Here is a 17,461-nt window from a genome sequence, read left to right on the forward strand (position 1 = left end):
TTCCCGTCTCTAGCCATTGCAGTTTGCCGTAAACTATGGCGGTCCCCGTCCTGAAAGTGTTTCAAGTGTTCACCGATATTTCTATGAGACTCTCTGAGGACTAATTGGCGGGCGGCTCTCTTAAAAAGCGTTGAGAAATATGTGGTTGGTCTATACTCTGTTTCACCTTGTGATGTACCGCAGGAAAGGCTACAAGCGCGAGCTCCTTGCTCAGAGCACATGTCGTCGGCACTAGCTCTCGCGCATTAAGGGCAGCAGCCAATGCTATGAACTCGCGCTTCTAGCCTCCGCTGCGGTACAACATAAAGTGAAATGGAGTATAGTTGGTGCATTTCAATACAAAAAGAATGACGCTATTAGGGCAAGGACGATTAGGTCAGACAGAACAGGTGCTATCTTGTTTTACTTACTTGTCCATACGTTATTCGCGCTATGACTGGAATGACTAGTGGTAGGTAGCCGCAAAGCTAGCTTCCGCTGTGTCTCTATTCACTGTTCGAACGCCAACGCCGAAAGCTGGACGCCAGCGTTCGGCGTTCAATAGTGCTCGAAGAGTGAGCAGAGATAAAGGCAGCTAGCTTTGCGGCTATCCCTACTCGTTCCAGTCAGAGTTAAGGCCGGTTCTCACATGCAGCGAAGCGCTGATGTAACGCTGCTCACGTGCCGTCAGGTACTTATCGTATGCCATGAGCAACAGTTTTGACGGTACGATACAAAGCTGGTGAACGCTCCTATCGGCACGTGCTTAGCACGAGGTCAGCGCTATGCTTGTTGCGCTCCGCTGCATGTGTGAACAGGCCTTTAGGCTCTCTGGCGTCTTCGTGAGCTCTCGTCTCCTCCTCGCTATCACTTTCCGTACTTAGTTTATTCGCCCTAAGATACACTTTCCAGTCACTGACAAGGGAAGAACGGCAAGGCGCCTCTTTCGAACGCCCGGCCTCCAGCACCCGCTCGTTACCTTTCATCGCGCTTTCTCAGCGCTTGCACACTAAAGGTGCATGAGACGCCGAAGCATTATCGAAGGCAAGAAGCTCGAGCTGGAGGCGGGAAAACGGAAACTCCTTCCTGCCGTTCGCACTCCGTCAGGGACTACTTTTCAATTATCGCGTGTCTCATCTTAGTCGGTGTCTTTGCTCTATTGGCGCTATTTTATTTATATTAAGATACTTCAACCTTCGCTTCGCCCCGCGGTGTGAGCAGGAGGTGCTGCACGGGCGAGGGCACGTTCCAGTTTCGCACCAACCGTGGCCAAGAGGTGATCCGGGAGCTGAAGCGGGCCGTGGCCCTGTGGTCCGCGCGCAAGGCCGCGCTCGCCTCCTGGTGCCAGTCCAGGGCCGCGGCGCAGAGGTCCTCCTGCCTCAGGCTGGGTAAGGCTTTTTTTACGGACCAACACGGTCCCGAGGAGAGCCCCAGTCTAACGAGGGACGAGGAAACAAAAGAAGGGCAGGGCTAAGATTTGCAGGAGAATAAGGAAAACACAACGGAATGTAGGGTTAATAACCGTGCAATGTGGCAGGAATGGTGTAAAGTAAGCAGTAATTGAGAAAGAACCAAAAAAAGTTCACTGTATACAGAATTGCGGAGACACATCTTAGTTTTGAAACACCCACCTTTTACACCAGAATACTCGTGAATCGAAGGCAACAGGAAATGAAAATAACAAAAAGTGGGAGGTCTTGTGGCATTGGTGAGCGTACAAAATTGAGAGAGTGTGAAGAAAGAACGTAGGGATTACCTGTGAAATGAAAACTAACATTGCAGGGGGGGGGGGGTTCCAACGCTCTTGGGATTTGTATATTTGTGGACAATCAATATTTCGAGAAACGAAAACACGGAGAAATTAAGACGCATAAAAAGAGACATCAAGGAAATCGAAAAATACCACTAAATACTAAATACTAAACCTAAGCGGGATGAATGCGCACTAGGAATTTGACAGGTCCACGGGGCGACATGAGGAGTGGTACAGTAGTTATGCGAGGCCTTAGATTTAGTACTGGTAAACGCATAAACTAAATATAAGGGTAAAGCAACGTCGCAGGGGAACAACTTCCAATCAACAATAGATTACTATATCACATTCTAGAAATTATACAACAGAATGGGAGCATGGAAATAAACGAGGAAGGAATAAAACGCTTGGGCTGTGGCCAGTAGCGAATGAAGTTAAATTTTTGTTGGATTGCGCAAGAACCACGAACGAAGAAGAGACTTTTGTAACGGCCTCTCAAAAGGTGCCTTGCTAGGTGCAGTATTATTGCTGCACCATTTCTGCAAACCTGCGCCAAAGTGCTTACCCAGCTACATTTTGCTATTCTCCAAAATGTGAAGAATTGGTGCTAGCATTGCGCCATAACGTAATTTTACTTAAGTGCCTTGGACGAGCTGAGCTCGTCAGCCACTTTCTGGCTAAAAATGCCGTGGACGAGCTCAGCTCGTCCAGTGGTTTTTTCGGTTGCCCTCAATTCCACGGACGAACTAGGCCCGTCCGAGTAGTTTTGCGGCGCTGATCATAGATGGCAGCAATCGTTTTAGTTGGCAAATATTTTTTTCGCCTCCGCTGATTTTTGCGTAATAAACTTCTCAACTTTTATGTGTAATACTAGAGAAGTAACAACTCAAAATAAAAAAAAATATCTGGCACTTTTAGGTAACTTTTGGAAAAAAAAATTGTCACTGAAGGGGTTTAATACTGAAATTACAATAACCTGAGCAGCGCTCCACAGCCGGATAGTTACTGTAAACTTGTGCAAAATTTCTTAACTTTTGATTATCGCCTGAAATGACATACTTTATTTGATCTATTTGTCAAACACTGACTGTATTATGAAGTATCACATCACTCCTCATGGTCGTGGTGTGTTCTGGCGTTTAAGTTAAAGCCCCTCTATCATGTTAAGTTAGCTCCGTTGAGTGCGCTTCTCCCCACGCACTGGTGTGCTGCAGGGAAGCGACGACGTCGGAGTAGGAATCGAGGTCGAGATGTGATGGCGATGTTGCGTACCTTGCTTCACCGCTGCGCATCCCCGCGCTAGGCGGGAAATCCCTCCTCCAGAGCCGGACATTGCACATGTAAGCGTCGGGCATATATATATATAAATAGATCTTCGTTAGTGCTGATTTAACAAACACTTTCTTGCAGTAATTTGTTTTTAATAAAACTGCGGCTAATATAGCTGATAGACTACGATATTCTGACCATAGCCTATATTTCTAATATATTTTTCTTCAAAATTGAGATTCAGCAAGGGTACTTGGGTATTGCGAGATGATGTATATGAGCTGCTCTATAATCTTTTTATGTCAACTTTATTGTTTCGTTAACACCGTTATATAAATTTCATATGTGTGGTGACGCAGTGAACAGAGTCAATTAAAACTAAATGAACTGGAACAGCGGATGGAAACTTGGGAATACACTTGATGAGTTCAGCTTGATTGTTTTTAAGAAAATATGGTTTATATGTTCTAGATATAAAATGTTATTGATGTTTATAATCAAATGACAGAATCTTCTGTTTTACCTGAATTAAGGATGGCAGTTTTATTACAACTTTTAGAGCTTCAGCGAAACATAAATATGGGTGCTTTATATAATTTTCTTCCAACATTATTTCCATGAAATGTACTATTTGGATTAGCTTTGACACCAGACCTAAAATTACTATTGCAGCAGTTCATTATGTCCATCAATCAGCATTTCCTTGCCGTTCTTGATGCTTCTATGCACAACTAAATAGCTAGTTCTGAGTTTGAGCGAATCAAACCTGCTTCATTTTGATGCTAACAAGAGGTTGCACATAGGTGGGAAGACAAACTTAACAATGTATATTAGTTGGACAGCCTAGAACGTGAATCTTAATATATAAAATTTGCATTGTTATGAATAAGAAAGATGTGTGCTCTTATGTTCCAAATAGTGCGTTTGGCCGCTCCAACAGGTGCTCCAAAATTACTAAAACCAATCACATCACCGTAAGTGGACTTGATTCTTCTCATATTGGTTGCTCGTCTTTAGTTATCTACAATTCGTTGTAAAACATAAACATAAAAAATGTACACGCCCACCAAAAAAAAAAAAAAAGGCTCGGCTCAGCTTTTAATACACGAAGTGCACTGCGAATCAGGCGGAGGCCGCTTATTTATGTGGGTGCAATGTATCAGAAAAGGACGCCAACGGGTACTCCCCTTTTTCTGTGACGCTGGGAAAATGCTGCGTTTGTACTGAATGACGTAGTGACGTCATTTCTCACTGTGAATACAGGAGCCTAGCCTGACGACAGTAATCTCTGGAGAAGGGGGGGCAAAGGACAAACACTAATCTGCAAACACAGCTGGGTGACCGGTGCGCGTCGGAAAAGATCCGCCCGGTCCTGGTATCGAACCAGGGTCCTATCCATTTCCAGTGAAGCGCTCTACAGGATGAGCTAACCCGGCGTTAGACGACACTGCTCATATACATAATACCAAACAAAAATACGGTGTTCATTGCAGACATGATAAGAGAATTATCTGCGTAGATGTACGAAACACGTTTGTTTCATACATATTGTAAGGACGGCTGACTGGTTGTTGGTTGATGAAGTCGACAACAGCATTTATATACACATGTTTTCACGATAACTGTCGGGCACAGTTCGTTCATGGCCAAGCCCCGATTGTCCTTCTCGTTCGCTCTCTATCTCTCGGGAACCCGCTTCTACTTAATCTTTGTCGGGACGCCCGCTTCCGTATCATTAAGTGTCAGCACATATGTGCGCTTCGAACACATCTGCGGACAGTTTTGGCAGGGCCAGTGTGACCGTCCTACAAGGAAGAAGTGCGCCTCAGACACTGTCTTGCAGGCTGTCTTTTGTATGCTGTGTCCGCAGTCTGACCGCGGCTTTAGTCTCCCTCGTGAATCGCAGGGAGGTCAGCCCCGGCGACTCCGTCCCTGTCCATGCCCCCCGCGTGGCGTCGCCAACCCGAGAGCCCGGAGACGCGCGGAGGGAGCTGCGGCGACGCGCGGACGACGGCCGACCTGAACTACGTGCTGCCGGCCTTCGAGCGGTCGAGCAGCTCGCTGAGCAACGACAGCGCGCTGTCTTCGCCGCGGCTGACCAGGCCCTTCCAGTCGGACCCGGGGGAGCACCTGGCCATGGCCGTGGACGAAGATGACGCGGACGGCAACTACGTGCGCGTGGCCGCCGTCTCCCACGCCGGGCACAAGAACAGGGTGTCGTTCAGGAACGCCGTCAAGTCGCCCACTGCGCCCACGCCCGTACCCGGAGTGCCCGCCCGGAAGGTCCAGGAACTTAGAAGGGCCGAAGGTGAGCAGTGCCGGTCACAATGAGCACTCGATATCGCGGGAGTAGTAGCGAGTTTGAGTAGTTCCACACTTCCCAGTTATCAAAACGATGTACTAAAACCCACCTGTAGATCGTTGTTTACGTTCCGATAAGGAGACACGATAACTATTGATTGACTGATTATGTATTTAGTGAGAGGCCAAAAAGGGTGGGGATCTTTCGTTAGCGCCGAGGTCTGGAAGAAGTCCTGCGAGAGTCAGATGTGGGCTTTTACATCCCTGCCATGAACCTAACCCAAGAAGGTGCCAGGCTTATGTGTCGTCGACCCGGTAGCCTATAGTGCACGAAGATGTCGGAGGGCTTTGGTTCGAGACAAAGCCAGTGTCTTGCATTCGTATATCAAATGCTGAAGATTGGGGTGTTGCTGTGTTGTTATCATTTGGCTCTGGGCGTGTGATAATCACTCTGAACTGAATTTGCCGTAGCATGAATAATCCTCGTCTGCAAAAACGACAGGAAGTTTGCTTGAAGGTGTCAGCGGGCTGTGGGTATTGATGTCGGTATGGCAAAAACGGTAACTAAAATTCCCTAGTAGAATGTTTTAGCATTGTGTTACCGAAATACCGCTTTCGTTACCGCCATTCCGGAAGCGGGCAGGGAAAGTACCACGGACAAAACGTTTAGCAAGGCTGCATCTTATACACGTCTAAAAAAAAAAAAGAGTAATGTTGATAGTAAATTATGCACGGTTGGCTTGTGGCACACATTCTTTTCCCGTAACCGCATAATGTTCACGCTAAACTAAATATGTTTATAGTAGAAGGTTATGCGTTCTATGCATAACGTTATGCATTCTATGCACACACAAACAAAACGTGACACGCTAAGCGCGCATGCAAAGTATGGCTGCAGAATACGACGTTTCCAAATTCAGTCGAATGTTTTCCAGCACCCCTGTTGTAACTAAGGTCCAGTGCCCTTTTTTATAACCCTGTTTCTCCCTTCAAAATCTTCAACGGTAGAAATCGTTTAAAAGCAACGGGATGCGACAAGAAATTTATACCCGGCCGCCATATTTTTCGTGTACACTAAGCGTATATATAACATTTAGCCTGTCTGCCTGGAGAGCGCTTGAATAATTGAACAGGAATGCACAAGCGTGAACACAAACACACACACACACACACACACACACAAAAAGACTTCTAACTTGCCTCCGACACGATCACCCTGCTCGCTGGTACCAAGCAGTGGCAGGGTGACCTAGAAGATATATAAACAAAGTCCGGCCCTTTGTTGCCGTAAAGTGAAGCGCGTCCGAGTCTGTAAACTGAAAGATAATTCTAGTGGTGTCGCATGAGATTGGCACTTTCATTTCAGAAATTTCCAGGTGAGTGAAAGATTCTGTATTTTTCTGAACATCGTGAAGCACGCTTAGCGTTTTCTTACGTTGCATTGTGACACGACTACCAGTCACCGGGACATCCGTACTTTGTATACAGATGTCCGGGCGACTCGTGATCGAAACTTATCGTAAACCCCCACAACGAGGTCAAAATGTGTCAAACGCTAGTGTATTACGTTTTCTTGCGTTATGTTAAGATACGACCGCAAGTGACCGGGACGTCCGTGCTTCGTATGTTACGTGCGAAGCTATTTCTTGAATTGGTTGCCACGCCTCATACGGACCACGGACTGCCCCGGAACGTAAGCAAACGCAAGTTCTCGTAACATAGCTCAACGTCAGCAAATGGCGCTGTGTGAGCCGGTGTAAACGAGCCCTTACTCTCGCACGCCTGTGAAAAGAAATATTATTTCTTACAAGTTTTTTTTTTTTTTTTTTTAATTGCTGGCAAAGCACGAGAACGGACGTGTGGTTTATGAAAGAACTGTGTATGCGCGATTGCTTGTGCGGATAATGCATTCTTCAGGGTCACGGCAGGCCGGGAGACCGGTGACGTAGTGGACTAGCGCACACCAGCTCGGAGCCCGTGGAGCGACAGCTCGCGCTCCAGAACCTAGGAATCCTGAGCTCAATCCCCACCCATGCCCGTTTCGATCTGAATGAGCATTGCACTGGCGGGCAGTCGTGTATCACCACTGCGTGGTGTACGTTAAAGACCCCAGGCAACCTCCAGACATTTCCCACGGAGCCAATGGTTCGACATTTGTACCGCAGCGCCAAATTCCTCTTCCGTTGTGGGCCTTAAACTTACTTGAACGAGTTGACAATTTATGTTTAATTAGTACATTAGAAATTCAAATTCACAACTAGCCGCGTTATTAAAAATACGTTGCTAACTTTTTATACAGGCTTCTTTTGACACAAGTTGCTTGGAGTAGTCTACTCTGAAGTGGTTTCCAAGCGAAGCCATAAAATATTCCACATGGCGCTTGCCAATTTTTGTAGGGTGGTTGCACAAGCGCTTCGTAATCGTGCTGGAGCGAGGCTCCTGTGCAGAAAGCACGGCGCTGTGTGATTTCAGTTTCATTGGTATAAGGTGCGATCATTTTAGGGACTTTTAGCCAACCACTACCGTGTTCTGCGTATCGCTCTACCGGAGCCTTTGAAGCATGTTTTTAAGAGCGCGCCCGGCGGTCACGGTATCACCAGGGCGCGCGCTTGAAATCATGCTTCAAAGGCTCCGGTTGTGCTGTACCCGCAACACGATAACGGTTTGATAAACGTCCCTTTTATGTTAGTGGGTAGTCGTGTGGGGTGTGCGTTGTTTGGTTTCGAGCGGTTCCGAGACGTCCAGCCTCGAGCTCTGTATGGCCCTAGTCCAGCCGTCCCATAAAAAATCGAAAGATGCGTCCGAAATATTTTAGGCACATTTATTTTACATTAACAGCTCACAAAGAAATCAAGTACAGCACTACATGCATACATGAAAACATAAAATATTGACATACTTCCTTCCTTACAAGACCTTTAGGGGTAATCTGAATAAATGAATAAATTTTCCCTGAATAGATAAAAAGTCATAAAATATTTACACATATTTACAAATGTACGCACCTACATTTACCCACATATTTACAGTCGATATACAAAATCGGATCAGTTAGTTCTTTGTCCAGCTCACTCAAATTATATAAGTTGTTCCCTCGTTTAAGAACTAGGTCACTTTAGTTAGCTCTCATCATTTGCTTCGGGTTTACTTACTGTATTCAAAACTTAGCAAACATGCAAGATGGAAAGTCGGTGAAATGATCGAGGCTGATGGTTAACCTCAATTAATGTTATCATCTGAAAGTGTCGGAAATATTGGCACTCAACGAGTTCTTGAAGTGGTGGGAAGCACGAAGTGTACGTCCAGAGCACTGTGGTCCGGAACCATAAGAAAAAGTTCATGCTTGGTCGCTCTATGTCCCCAGAAACTGTAATGAAAATGTGGTCATAATATTTAGAATTTAAATCGTCAGGCGGCCGAACACAACAAAACTAACACACGCGTGGCCAGGTTTAAATTAAATTTATATCAATCAAGCTAAAATATAAATCCGAAATTAGACTTATTATTATATTCTCCATCTGTTTGAAAACCGCACGAGAAAGTTTCAAGAATAAACCTGATTGTAACTCTTCAAGTATGGAGTTGTGCATTAAGTGAAGTGGAGCTGTACCAGTTCTAAAACTTTAAATCGTACTAAATCTCAACTTCATTTCGTAAAAAAATATTACTAGGCATTTTTTACTTCCTCTTTTACTGCTAGATTAAAAACAGGTTAGGTCAACCCGCAGACTAACCGCTATGGACAGAGAAAATTCTATGGTAACATCTCTGGAAAAAATAGAACATTGAATACAAAGGAGGTGCGAAATCACCCGTCGTTCGTTAGATGAAAAAAAAAAAAATCTTGGAGAACTTGTCATTTTCTTTTGAGAGTGGCCATGTCACACACGCTCCTGAACAAAGTTCCTAAAGGTTTATACCAAAAACATCCAGCGAATTCGACTGGTAGGCGGAATACCAAGAACAAAGGCCAGACTCGCACGAACCTCGCTTAAACAAAACAACGCGCAGCGATGCGACCATTACAATGGTCACATTGTAATGGTCGCATCGCTGCGACCATTACAATGTGAAATGTCAAGTGAAGCAGCGGCGCCGAGGCCCGGGGCGCCGGCGGGTCGGGCTACTTGACAGCTCATGCAGCCGCCGCCCGGTAGTTTGATGGTTTTGTTTTCAGACCAAGGGAGGATCAAACAGAAATGAAGATATAAAATAAATTACATTTTATTTTCATGACGCGCGAAAATAGGTCGTATAAAAGTTAGTGGTATATAAAAAAATATCTTTTATATTTTCGATTTTATTTTAATGAGAGCTCCCTACCACCAAAGCGCTGCTGCCGGTGACGACGCTCTTGACAGCGCCACCGATGGGGGCGACGCTAATGTCAACGCCGCAAAACTTGGACTATGACCGGCGGTTTGTCCAGGCAAACGGTTGTACTGAACTGGCCAAATTCATCATCTACAGCGGGGACGCCAGAAGACCACTGAGGCTCACTAAATTCCAGCTGTATAAACATGCACACAACAATATAATGAGAGCCACGGCCTAGTGCCCGTGCCTTTGCCAGGACTGAAGCCAACGTTACTAAAGCACTCAGTTGGGAAACTCCCATAGAGACAGCTTTGAAAAAGTGGCCCCAAACTGTCTCCGAGCACCGAGCTAATGACGAACACAACGCCACCATTTCTCCCGCAGCGGCCACTCGACAAACTGCACGTGACTTCCATTTTGGCTTTCAGAACAGATACAGCGGTAGAGGTTACAGGGGTGCCACCCCCGCCTCCCCGGCGGACGCGCCGCGTTGAGCTACCGAAGTTAAAATGCACCTAGGGCGGGACGTGCTACCTGAAAGGCCTGCTGAGGCATGGTTGTATAAAAACAATATTAATTGTGCCGCAAAACCCTGCAAACTAAAGATTTTAAAAACATAACGCGCCCCTCTTTTGGTACTATACTCCAATAAATTTCATACAAAAAGAGTCTTTTTCGTTTGTTTTTACGCAAAAACAGGCTTTCAAAAAGCTCAAGGTGACCACAGTACAGACAAATGATAAAGAGTGGCGCTGTTGTCGCATTTAGCTCGGTCTCGGTGGACGCCAGCGGCCCAGGTTTCCACGGCGAGTTTCCCAACTGAGTGTTTTAGTAACGTTGACTGAAGCCAAGCAAAACACAGTTTTTGTGTCGGCTGAACTTGGCCTTTGTCCAATATAAGAATAAAGACGCAAAAAAAATATTGGAACTTTCTCACTCTTTTTTTTTTCTTTTTTTCTTGACAACGACGGCAATTTAATTAAAAACTCGGAAGACGTTCGCTGGGCGCCGGCAATGCTGCTTTCCAATCCAACTCCGCTGCGAAGCGGAGAAAACACCTTGCAGAGTGCTCCGCCTTGTTCGACCAGTTATTTCGCTGCTAAGGGTATTTCCATGCGACTTCACCGTGATGAAATATCATGAATAGCCATCGGGTGCGTCTAAAAAAAATAAAGTAACAAAAAATACATATTCGAGAAGAAAATCTCGAACTAATTTTGTGCTTCGTTCTCGTTTATCTCGGTTACGGTTCCCTTCAACGTAGAGAACGTAATCTCCCTCAAACCGATGCCTGATTCGCAAGTCAGAAAACTCCTCGCGAAACGTGCAGCCAGGAAGCGTAGGCACAATAGCGAAAGAAACATGAATAAAATTAAGAAACAAAACGGCCTTGATTAGAAACTAACGCCATCGAATCGTCGTTTCTAACGCTAGGCTTTGATTGCTGTTAAATTGTAGGCGATGCTATACGATTTTTTTTGTGTGTGTCATTACCAAGAGAGCTGGACCGGAATGACCTATATCACAAGACGTACGAGCTGTGGGGCACATCAGAGTGTTCGGTTTTCCTAAATGAATGTATGCGCGCTCACGAACAGTGCAAAGCACGGGCGAAACAGACGATTGCCGCGACTTCATTACAAGATTGTCGTGCTTCTACAGACGCTGTCTTACGTCGTTCCACTCATTATTTCGTAAGCTAAAAGCAAATCAACAAATTATTCGCGAGGAGACACGTACTTTCCAAATTTATTTAATATAGTGGAGCAAGAGGGAAGGCGAAATAATAATAATAAAAAAAGCATACGACAGCAAGAGAAGACTTATCGAATAATTAGAAGTACCAAACATTAATCTGATCATAATGAACTAATTAACGTATCACTTAAATAAATATAAAAACAAAGCAAAAAATACGGGTGACAATGCGTCTCAGCGCGGAGGCGGAAAACGCGGGAAAGCGGAGAGTCGTGGAAACATTCATCACGCACGCAGGCGAGAAAAATAGTTTCAAATTTGGTTGCTTATGTTCTTTTGCAACGTTTTATTTTAAAGTTTTCTCTGGCTTCTCGGTAATTACGGAAGTTAATTACGTTAAAAGTCTCGTTAAAAAAAAAAAAGGAACAAATAAAGTCATGCGAGGCTTCTTTTTTGACAAGTGATCTTTATTCGCTTTTCGACTGCGATATTTGGGGGACACAACTTTTTTAGCACACGGGGACATAAAGAACAATCAGCTTGTCATTTTTCAGCTCGAATAAGAAGATAAAGGTTTCTGTTGTGTTGAAGCACTCGGGTGATTGAAGGGACTTTTATAGCCGCCGGCTCTAGGAGCACACGTCAGGTAGTTTGACGAACAGTGTACGGTACTCTTACAGTCGTGTCTCGCTAATAAAAAACAACTGTCCTCCCCCCTCCCCCCCCCCCCCAAAAAAAAAAAAAAAAGAAAAGTCGTTTATACTATGAGGCGTTTCTAATAATGTAACAAAATAGCATGTTTTACCTTGCTTGTCTCCGGAAAGTTGGCGTATATTGAAGAGGACCTATATTAAATAATCAGGTTTATATTTACGACATAAGATCGTAGCGCGAACACAACATCGGCGCTTGATCGAGGTTTAAAAAGAAAAATTGGGCTGTATGTATGTCTGTACAGCCTAGAACTTAATCTGCCTCAACGGGCACCTTGTCTCCCAGCTGTAGATGATAAGTTTAGCCAGTGCAATACAAACGCTTGCCTGGGGTCTTTAACGTGCATCATGCAGTGGTGATACACGACCGCACGCCGGCACGAGCTCATCCAGATCGAAACGGGCAGGGATGGGGATTGATGGTCGAGATTTATTCGCGCAGGTTTGTGATGAACGCCTTTTGCCACCATCTTCCCTGGGTTTGTATACGAGCCCATGAAATAAATCTGGATGCTAAAGAAATCATTAAACGATTTTTCTACAATCGCTAAATACTACTTACAATCGCTCCCTAACGTTAATAACCCAGTAAACTTGCCTTGGTTTTTCTTTCTAGGCAATGACAGTAGCCAAAAAAAAAGTTGAGAAATATGAGTGTTAAGTTTGAAGTAATCAGGAATCCGAATAGTCAACACACAACGGGTAGCTTTACTCCGGTGGCTCACAGCTGCCGATCTTGACGGTGGCGTGACCGAATGTCTAGACTTAAATTCCCTCGTCAATGGTTCGTGGTCCTCGGTCTTGTGGGGCTTTAGCGGCTATTTGGCGTATAAGGGTTAGCTTGTCTAAAGCCTCAAGCTTGGGTGCTGTGACATACTTGGGCTTTTCTTTTTTTTTTCAAGCACCTGTTTTCCTCCGGCTGATATAGGAACGTTCCCTATATCAGCCGAAGAAAGCCTGTAGGCCTTGGCTATAGAAAACGGCTGATATAGGCTGATATAGAAAACGGCTGATATATTTCTCCGGCTGATATAGGAACGTTCCCTATATCAGCCGGAGAAAACCTGTAAGCCTTGGCTATAGAAAGCGAAGAAGAAACCTGTGTGAGCTCCGCCTCGATAACCCCGCAACCTCAAGAAAAGCTCCTTCTGCAGGGCACCCTCCCTGCTCAGTACAAAGAGAAGGAAGGGCGCAACACGACTCAGGAGAAAGAAAAGGAAAGAAAAAAACAAATGTCCACCATGCGCTGTCACGCACACTATACTATTATTGGCAGAAGAAGAGGAGGCGTTTTTTCTTATTTTCACATGCTATGCAGGACATAACACCTCTCCCCACTAGACGTCATGTCCATATCTTTTAGGTGGTCGCCGGTTCCGGAAACTCCTTCGAGTGCCTGAAGTGTCAGGCGCTGCCGGCGCCGCAACAGGAACCGATTCTTGGGAAATCGCAGTTGTACTGCTGTCCCTGATGATTGTCGCGGGTAGCGGAGCCAGGTCGTCGCGGCTGTGAATGTCCCATGCAGCTGCCACAGCTGTCTGTAGAGGTTGACTATGCGATCCCATCCTCGTCGCCAATGTTAAGTGTGAAGTAATCAGGAGTCCGATCACTCAACACACAACGAGTAGCTTTACTCCGGTCGCTCACAACTGCCGATCTTGATGGCGGCATGACCGAATGTCCAGCATGCACTGGCACGCACACTATCCGATAATTGGCAGAAGAATACGACGCCCGTCTTCTTTTGACATGTTATGCAGTACAACACTGTATGCAGGACAGAACAGTGAGCATCGTTCATCCCCTCAACTCGGAGCCAGAACGAGCGGCCACGTGGTCTGGTGCCTATCCTATGACTTTAACGTTAATCATAGCCGCGCACTGGGGTTGACAAAGTAGAAAACGTGCGCGCTGAGCTCCAGGCAATGTTAGAGTTAGGCTATTCTCATCTCTTCAGTGGTTGGACACGAGCTACCAGCCGAGTGTCCGCCGAGGCATTAATTGTTACAAGCCGAAGAGAAGTGCTCACGCAGTCTCGTGTCCTGTCCACGAGCCGCTTGCGACTCTCGTTAGGCGGGTGGTCTCGATCCCGCGATTACGCCATAAAGCTTTGCGAAGGCAAGACTAAATGAAATAGTCCCCTTTTATTCACGCAATTTTACCGCGACTAAGGAGCTTCCGAATCAGCGGTGGTCTTGGCGAGTATACTCGGGCCAGACTAGAACCAGTACGCCTGTACAAAGTCACGAACATTTCAACCCGAAATCGTTTCACGACGCCTTTAAAACGGTAGCTTATCGTTATCGATAACCTACCGTTCGAAGTTATCGAGAAAAAAAAAACAGACGGAAAATACCGGAGACGTAAGTCCAGTCAAACTGTGGCACTGCTGCATATTCTGCTCACGGTGCTCTCTCACCTAACATACATGCGAATGTACGAGTCAACTGACTTTTGTTTTCCTCAATTTACGTGCCCTCATATAACTTTTTTTCTTCCAGGAAGGGAGCCGGGTACGGGTGTTGAAACGTTGTTTCATCGTTCAGATCGGAGTTACAACGCCGAAAACTATTTGCGTTCCTGGTTTACCAGTCAGACGAGTTGTTCTTTAACAGAACTAGGACACAATAATTCCTCCTTTTGTTTTTATTTTTTCAGGTTACATCGAAGTTCTGCCCACGTAGCCTCTCAGCAGGTCATCAGGGGAAATATATGGACTGCTCAGGAAAGAAGATGAAAAGGAACTGTCCGAAACCACGGACAACGTACGCGTAAAACCACAAGAGCGTGACTGCGTTTCGTCGCCAACGCCGTCATGAAAAAGACATTTCTCTCTTCACACTCGCGCAGAAATGTAAAAACAAAATACGATGATTATATAGAAGCGGTGTCAACGCATATACGTCCAAACCTCGTCGATGACTCTTTGACTCGTTACACCGCTACTACGTCGTACAAAGGATAGCCTGCAGGCGGTGCCTGAAGCGTGCCTCGTTCTTGTACGACGGTCCTCTGTGTCACGTTGGTCATGCAGAAGCTGCCTCAAGTCGTGTTTGAAGCTTGAACCTATATATGTGAGGCGTGTCTGCAACTGCTTTTGTCATCGAGTATGCGGTGAACAGCAGTGTCTCTTGTATGAACCTATCAGCAGGGTAACTGCAACTCTAATCATTGTGTTTTGTTTTGTTTTTGTTGCTTTTTTTTTTTTTTGCAATACAGGGCCGGAGCTTCTGTGTTATTTTATTCAAAGCAGGTTTCATTTTGTCGAACTCGTTTAAACATTTCAATATTTCTTTTTTTTTTTTTTACATACTTACGTTTTCTTTGGGAGTCTCCGAAATGGGAACCGCATCTTCAGCGCGGACGACAATGCAACGAGACGTCGTCAGCTTTGGTTTTTGCAAAATTAAGAAACGAAATAGGTCTTGTTTGCGGAGATGTTAATAAATTCTGCCGTAATTTCTTAGCGCGGGTTTTGTCAGACGCGGCAAACGAACGTATGCCAAAATAATTCAGCTTCTTTTATTAGCCGAAATTTCTTCGCGTCCCACGTACCGCGAAACAAGAGGCGCATAGCGGCCAACTTCTTCGTTCGCCGAGGAATCATTGTCCGCGCAGTACTAATATTCGGTTTCAATAGAAGGTTATAAAAATAAAACGCACCGGGCGCGGTTTTAATCGAGATGGACTTAATTAAAGCCCCGAATTCGAATGAAGGGATTTTATGTTATTTCGTCTTATCGGAGAAGAGCCGAATGACGAAAAACCGTTGCGCCGCGTCGAAGGACGTCCCACTTTGTATCATAAGTCGCGTTCGATCAATATCGACCTGGATCTGTTTTATTTTTTTTTTCTTGCATTTGGCCTCGAGTATATTTGTATCTAAAACTGACGACAATCTGACGAAGGCTACAATCGGTCGAACTCGGATTGAACCTAAGAATAGATCTGGTCGCTGTCGCAGCTGTGAATTTCATTGACTCAGGCTTCGTTGGCTCCTACACTCTCCTGCTTAGGGCGTGCTCGACGTTTTCGTTTCAATCCGAACCTCAAAAACTGTAGCTGTCCTGAGTCGATGTGTTTCACGCAGTTTTCGACTGCTTGTGGTCGTTGAACCGTGAACTGAATCGTAACGGTCCCATCTACGGTTCTAGGCTGTCCTTGGTGGTCAATGGAGATGGAGCTCAAAATCCCCCGACTATGTGATTTTATATATATATATATATATATATATATATATATATATATATATATATATATATATATATATATATATATATATATATATATATATACTTTTATCAGATGGCTTTCTCGTAGCGACTGAAGAGTATTTGAGGTAAGTAATAACGGTCGAATCCAACCAATAGGCCCGCGGAGGTGGTTCTTAACGGCCTTATTTTGTCGAGTTTCAGGAGTTTATTTTCATTTTTAGGTGCAGGCACGATATATCAATAAGCCGCCAACTCTTGTCTAGTATAAAACGCTTCACATACCGCCAGGGGCGGCTGTATTTTATTTTACTTTTTTTTTTTTTTTTTACAAAAGCCGTCATTTGACATGCCATATATGTTGGTACTTTATGTCGTGACAATATTCTATGAACAACATAAAGGAATCAAACCAATAGTAGTCTTTCCTGAACACCTAATTGAGGGATTGTTTTTCTAGGATTTAAATTTAAAAAAAAAGTGTTAAGAGACTGCGTCAACAAAAAACGTATTGTCAGTGGGATATTCTCGTTTGCCAGGAGAAAAACATAGCATGCCGAAAATGGCTTTTACGTTGCCCCGTTTATTCTCGATGACGTTTTTATTCTTATGGCAGTGTTACCCGAATTTGGGTAGTGACCCGAGGGAGCTCACAAGACAACATGAAAAGTAAACAAAAAAAATATAGTTTTTTCTGCAATGGCTTTGGTGAAAACAAATAACGAGTCGCAGCTCAACATACAGTCGAAACTTCGAGAAGCGGTGTCCAAACTTCGCCCTCGGTTTGAGAAACTGCGCTCTAACAAACTAAATTCAATCATTAGGAACACTCATAACCGTCATGCATTGTTTTTTAGTTGTTTTGCTAAGGTTTCTTGCCGGATGATTTACTCTCACTATATTTGGTGTCAATTAACATTTCAGCGTCATTATTCTGTATTTCTCGTCATGCATTAAAATTAAAACACTTGTGGCATCGTGAAAAACCCGGGAATTGAGGGGGAAAAACCGTGACGTGACTTTTTAAAAAAAAATTTTTTATGATGAGTCGCAGGGTAGCAGAGTTTGGGAAGAACTACCTTATTAAACGCGACTTTTACGCCCACTTCATTCCAAGAAATCTTCAACCGGAAATCACTCGTCTCTAATCAATGGGCGTAAAAATTGTGCTCCGCTTTCGGTTGTTTTTATAGCGCACAACCATAAAAAAAAGTCTG

The 17,461-nt window shown here is 44.8% G+C and overlaps 1 protein-coding gene across 1 annotated transcript in view; it reads left to right on the plus strand.

The window, feature by feature from the left end:
* LOC121048214 overlaps positions 1-14,944 on the plus strand; it is a 132,978-nt gene extending 118,034 nt beyond the window's left edge. Inside the window, exons 6-8 of the mRNA XM_040504278.1 lie at positions 1,201-1,367; positions 4,908-5,309; positions 14,692-14,944. Coding sequence (XP_040360212.1) covers positions 1,201-1,367; positions 4,908-5,309; positions 14,692-14,717 — 595 coding nt within the window. The 3' untranslated portion in view covers positions 14,718-14,944. The remainder of the gene's footprint in view (positions 1-1,200; positions 1,368-4,907; positions 5,310-14,691) is intronic.
* The last annotated feature ends 2,517 nt before the right edge of the window (positions 14,945-17,461 follow it).

Source organism: Ixodes scapularis, unplaced genomic scaffold (assembly GCF_016920785.2).
Source record: "Ixodes scapularis isolate PalLabHiFi unplaced genomic scaffold, ASM1692078v2 PGA_scaffold3__209_contigs__length_174095766, whole genome shotgun sequence".
In the NCBI taxonomy this organism is placed as follows: domain Eukaryota; kingdom Metazoa; phylum Arthropoda; class Arachnida; order Ixodida; family Ixodidae; genus Ixodes; species Ixodes scapularis.